This window comes from Eleutherodactylus coqui, chromosome 4 (assembly GCF_035609145.1).
Source record: "Eleutherodactylus coqui strain aEleCoq1 chromosome 4, aEleCoq1.hap1, whole genome shotgun sequence".
NCBI classification, from domain to species: Eukaryota; Metazoa; Chordata; class Amphibia; order Anura; family Eleutherodactylidae; genus Eleutherodactylus; species Eleutherodactylus coqui.
In genome coordinates, this window is record NC_089840.1 from 217236092 (window position 1) to 217242027 (window position 5936).

Genomic DNA, 5936 nt, shown 5'->3' on the forward strand with positions numbered 1-5936 from the left:
CCACCACAGCACCACCACTACAACCCCCAGTGGGGCAAGCAGGTGGCCCACCACAGCACCACCACTACAACCCCCAGCGGGGCAAGCAGGTGGCCCACCACAGCACCACCACTACAACCCCCAGTGGAGGCAAGCAGGTGGCCCACCACAGCACCACCACTACAACCCCCAGCGGGGCAAGCAGGTGGCTCACCACAGCACCACCACTATAACCCCCAGCGGGGCACAGCACCACCACTACAACCCCCAACGGAGGGAAGCAGGTGGCCCACCACAGCACCACCACTACACCCCCCAGCGGAGGCAAGCAGGTGGCCCACCACTACAACCCCCAGCGGAGGCAAGCAGGTGGCCCACCACAGCACCACCACTACAACCCCCAGCGGGGCAAGCTGGTGGCTCACCACAGCACCACCACTACAACCCCCAGCGGGCACAGCACCACCACTACAAACCCCAGCGGAGGCAAGCAGGTGGCCCACCACAGCACCACCACTACAACCCCCAGTGGAGGCAAGCAGGTGGCTCACCACAGCACCACCACTACAATCCCCAGCGGGCCCAGCACAGCACCACCACTACAACCCCCAGCGGAGGCAAGCAGGTGGCCCACCACAGCACCACCCCTACAACCCCCAGCGGGGCAAGCAGGTGGCCCACCACAGCACCACCACTACAACCCCCAGCGGGGCAAGCAGGTGGCCCACCACAGCACCACCACTACAACCCCCAGTGGAGGCAAGCAGGTGGCCCACCACAAGCACCACCACTACAACCCCCAGCGGGGCAAGCAGGTGGCTCACCACAGCACCACCACTACAACCTCCAGCGGGCACAGCACCACCACTACAACCCCCAGCGGAGGCAAGCAGGTGGCCCACGACAGCACCACCACTACACCCCCCAGCGGGGCAAGCAGGTGGCCCAACACTACAACCCCCAGCGGAGGCAAGCAGGTGGCCCACCACAGCACCACCACTACAACCCCCAGTGGAGGCAAGCAGGTGGCTCACCACAGCACCACCACTACAACCCCCAGCGGGCCCAGCACAGCACCACCACTACAACCCCCAGTGGAGGCAAGCAGGTGGCCCACCACAGCACCACCACTACAACCCCCAGCGGGGCAAGCAGGTGGCTCACCACAGCACCACCACTACAACCCCCAGCGGGCCCAGCACAGCACCACTACAACCTCCAGCGGAGGCAAGCAGGTGGCCCACCACAGCACCACCACTACAACCCCCAGCGAGGCAAGCAGGTGGCTCACCACAGCACCACCACTACAACCCCCAGCGGGGCAAGCAGGTGGCTCACCACAGCACCACCACTACAACCCCCAGCGGAGGTAAGCAGGTGGCCCACCACAGCACCACCACTACAACCCCCAGCGGAGGCAAGCAGGTGGCCCACCTTAGCACCACCACTACAACCCCCAGCGGAGGCAAGCAGGTGGCCCACCACAGCACCCCCACTACAACCTCCAGCGGAGGCAAGCAGGTGGCCCACCACAGCACCACCACTACAACCCCCAGCGGGGCAAGCAGGTGGCCCACCACAGCACCACCACTACAACCCCCTGCGGGGCAAGCAGGTTGCTCACCACAGCACCACCACTACAACCCCCAGCGGAGGCAAGCAGGTGGCCCACCACAGCACCACCACTACAACCCCCAGCGGAGGCAAGCAGGTGGCCCACCACAGCACCACCACTACAACCCCCAGCAGAGGCAAGCAGGTGGCCCACCACAGCACCACCACTACAACCCCCAGCGGGGCAAGCAGGTGGCTCACCACAGCACCACCACTACAACCCCCAGCGGGCCCAGCACAGCACCACCACTTCAACCCCCAGCGGAGGCAAGCAGGTGGCCCACCACAGCACCACCACTACACCCCCCAGCGGGGCAAGCAGGTGGCCCACCACTACAACCCCCAGCGGAGGCAAGCAGGTGGCCCACCACAGCACCACCACTACAACCCCCAGCGGAGGCAAGCAGGTGGCCCACCACAGCACCACCACTACAACCCCCAGCGGAGGCAAGCAGGTGGCTCACCACAGCACCACCACTACAACCTCCAGCGGGCCCAGCACAGCACCACCACTACAACCCCCAGCGTGGCAAGCAGGTGGCCCACCACAGCACTACCACTACAACCCCCAGCGGAGGCAAGAAGGTGGCCCACCACAGCACCACCACTACAACCCCCAGCGGGCCCAGCACAGCACCACCACTACAACCCCCAGCGGGGCAAGCAGGTGGCTCACCACAGCACCACCACTACAACCCCCAGCGGGCCCAGCACAGCACCACCACTACAACCCCCAGCAGAGGCAAGCAGGTGGCCCACCACAGCACCACCACTACAACCCCCAGCAGAGGCAAGCAGGTGGCCCACCACAGCACCACCACTACAACCCCCAGCGGGGCAAGCAGGTGGCCCACCACAGCACCACCACTACAACCCCCAGCGGGCCCAGCACCACCACTACAACCCCCAGCGGAGGCAAGCAGGTGGCTCACCACAGCACCACCACTACAACCCCCAGCGGGCCCAGCACCACCACTACAACCCCCAGCGGAGGCAAGCAGGTGGCCCACCACAGCACCACCACTACAACCCCCAGCGGAGGCAAGCAGGTGGCCCACCACAGCACCACCACTACAACCCCCAGCGGAGCCAAGCAGGTGGCCCACCACAGCACCACCACTACAACCCCCAGCGGAGGCAAGCAGGTGGCCCACCACAGCACCACCACTACAACCCCCAGTGGAGGCAAGCAAGTGGCCCAGCACAGCACCACCACTACAACCCCCAGCGAGCACAGCACCACCACTACAACCCCCAGCGGAGGCACCACCGCTACCCCCAGCTGGGCAAGCAACCAACCAACACCAGCAGCGTGAAAATCCTCAACCTCGGATAAAGAAGGTAATGCACTACTTCGCCATTCATTGCAGGCAAGACGTGTCCAGCTCCACCCCACCTTATTTTGCTCTCTCCTGCCCGCTTCGCGCTCTTTTGCGTCCTTTTTTTTAGCATTGCAACGCACGTTATCCGCAGTTTTCCTCCCTTGCTTTGCCCCACAATTTAGGGCGTAACTTTCCACCATTATATGGCCCCCCACCCGGTTGCATGGCATTCCTTTGCACGGGCGAGGCCACGCGTTTAGTCCCTTTTTGCATTGCCTACCCTACTTACAAATAGGAAGCTGAAAATATTTTTTATCAATTTTATCCTTTTATAGAATTGCTCTCCCTTCGGCATCTCACGTGTGTAGATGTGAGCCTCGTTGTTATTTTTGGCGACTTGCAATTGTGCGCTAGTGGGCAATAATGTTGTGTATCTAATGAAATGTAAACATTTTCTGATTACTCACAGGACGAAAAACATTTTCTGTAGTCGCCAAGCACATTACAATCGCGTTGTCATCACTATTTCCGGACAATGGCGTGGTATCAGCGAATGGGGATAAACGTCGTCAGGATGATAACCTTGGTGAGTGTAGTGTGCGCTTACACAACCATATCCACCCCCCTCGGAATGCTATTCAACTTGTTTTCTTCTTTCCTCCCCCCCTGCAGGTTGAAAGTAGGCCTGAGATTTGGGACCCAGCCGAGCCGGGCTACAGTGACCGTGAGTTAAAGGCGGACGCCTGGCATGTATCCCAATTGGGACTCCGCCACTGCTGCCGTCCACAGTGAAATCCGTAAGTTTACACTATTGGTAACGCTTTGGTGTTTCTTTCTTGGATGTACTCAGAACTGTACTGCATCTAACCACACTGTTTATTGCAGCTTTCGGTGGATTGCATCCTTTTGCAGACTGCTTGTACCATGTTTAATTGCCATCTGTAATTTTGCAGTTAAAGACGTCAAGAATCGTTGGCGGTTTGTTCGGGACCGCTACAAGAAGCACGAAAAGGATTGTGAAAAAAGCGGCATGTCCCCGTCAGAGAAAAAGTGTCCACACCAGGAGATACTGCACTTCCTCAGAACAAGTCGAGCATTGCGTGCGTAAGTGCAAATATCTTAGCAAGCTCGGCTTCGATGGCGTAGCATTTTGAGGTTCTATGTCTCTAAATGGTACTCTTGTTTCGTCCACAGATCCAGCGGGAACATCACGGCCGCGCCTCCCACGGTCACAACCGCTTCACCCGACACAGATGGGCCAGGACAGGAGTCGCAGGATGATGAGCCCAGAGAAGGTACCCCAGCCTTGGAAGACAGCCAGTGTAGCACGCCCGATTTGTACCCCACTTCAGTAACTCCGGAAGTGGGGGAACAAAATGTGTCGTGTGGCAGTACTACTGCCCCTGCCAGCAGAGCATGTCGTAGCAGGGAAGTGAGTTCCGAGCGGACGAGCCGCAGCGTTGCGGCTCACCCGCGTCGGAAGAATAACAAGCAAGATGCCACCCAAGAAGCGCTGTCTTTATTGCGGCGGTCTGAGACGGAGGATCAGTGGGACACAATGGGTGCCGCCATTGCGTCACGCCTTCATGAACTGAGCTCGGAGCGTCAGTGGACTATTCCGCCCGTTCTTTACACTGTGTTAGAGATTTTTGGTTCTCAAAGACCCATTGCCGATAGCTCTCCATTATTGTTGCTATGAAAAATGCAGCCTTTCCAGTACAACCCTCAAACCGCATGTTTCCTGCACCCCAATCTTTCCCTGATCAACCTGCCAGGGTTTCTAGGACAACGGTATACCCCATGCACCATGGCTCTCCTGACACTGGCTACGGCGATACGGTCTCTGGCGGTTCCCCGTCACAATCGTCGTTTCTCTCACTGATGAACAGCCCTCTGCATCAGACATCGCAACACTCAACCGCGCGACTGTGCTCGCCACCAAACGCATCTCAATGCAGTATAGGAGAAGGCTCTTTTAGTTATACGACATTGCAGTGATCACAACTGTTGCATGGGGGTAACTGCAATGTCTTAGACGCTACCATTGGAAAGTGCAGGTTCCGTTGTGCTGTTGCCTTGTCTAACACTGCATGGAGTTGGCTGGTGTCCCAGAAATCCTAACGGATGGTCATGGGAAAGATTGGGGTTGCAATTTCTTACATCGCTCACTGCCGGCTACTATGTGCTCTGCTGCAAAAAAAGGCAAGGCGCATTCATTCCTTCCCGTCAGTGGCATGACCGTTAAGTTCTTCGATGGCTGTGCCACTGTACGAGAAGGACTGTGTTTGCGCGTGTTGTTTTTTTTTCACCGCTGCCTTGCTGTCCTCCAAGGTTGGGGTAATTCACTTCTCGGAGTCATTCTCATTCTTTGTTTTCCTTTATTTGTTTTCCTTTATTTATTTTCATGTGTATCTTCATGCTCGCTCCAGTGTTCTGTATGTTAGCGGAGTTCGAGCATGAAAAAAAATACAAAAAAATGGTGATGGGAACAGGGGCAGTCTGTGTGCCTGTTTCCATCATCATTTTCGCTTGCGGTATGTCCGTCAAGTGTGGCGAAAGCTAAACTGGTTGTGGATTGGCCAGCGACGGAGAAAAACTTTACACCACATAGTACCGTTACCACGTGCGAAATGTGTGCAACTACAGGCCCTCCTTATTGTTGCTAGAAATGTAACAGCAAACACACAATACCGCTATCCGACAGTGATGTTAAATTGTGTCTGGATGAACGTGTTTTAAAAAAAATACGTTGCAAGAAAAAAAAAAGGTGATTTGATGCACTCCCGTTGCGTGGCTAATGTAACGCTAGATTGTGGTGTGGCGTCAAGCTTGCGAAACTGGTTTCAAAGAAGGATACGGTTCAACTCGTGCAATGTTTATTTAGCTATTTATAAAAAACCATCATAGCCTAACAATTTTCGTGAATTTTACAATAAAGTTTATGTATTTTGTGCGGCGAAAAAAATGGAAGAACAAAGTTTTTCTTGAAATATAAACACATTTTATTGTGCAACCAGTTGA

General features: G+C 56.5%; 1 protein-coding gene across 1 annotated transcript; it reads left to right on the plus strand.

Annotated features, from left to right (window-relative positions):
• The first annotated feature begins 3386 nt into the window (after positions 1-3386).
• LOC136624868 (uncharacterized) lies at positions 3387-5161 on the plus strand. The gene is made up of 4 exons (XM_066598799.1): positions 3387-3501; positions 3588-3712; positions 3869-4019; positions 4110-5161. Exons 2-4 carry the CDS (start codon positions 3664-3666, stop codon positions 4612-4614), a joined length of 705 nt encoding a protein of 234 aa, XP_066454896.1. The 5' UTR covers positions 3387-3501; positions 3588-3663; the 3' UTR covers positions 4615-5161.
• The last annotated feature ends 775 nt before the right edge of the window (positions 5162-5936 follow it).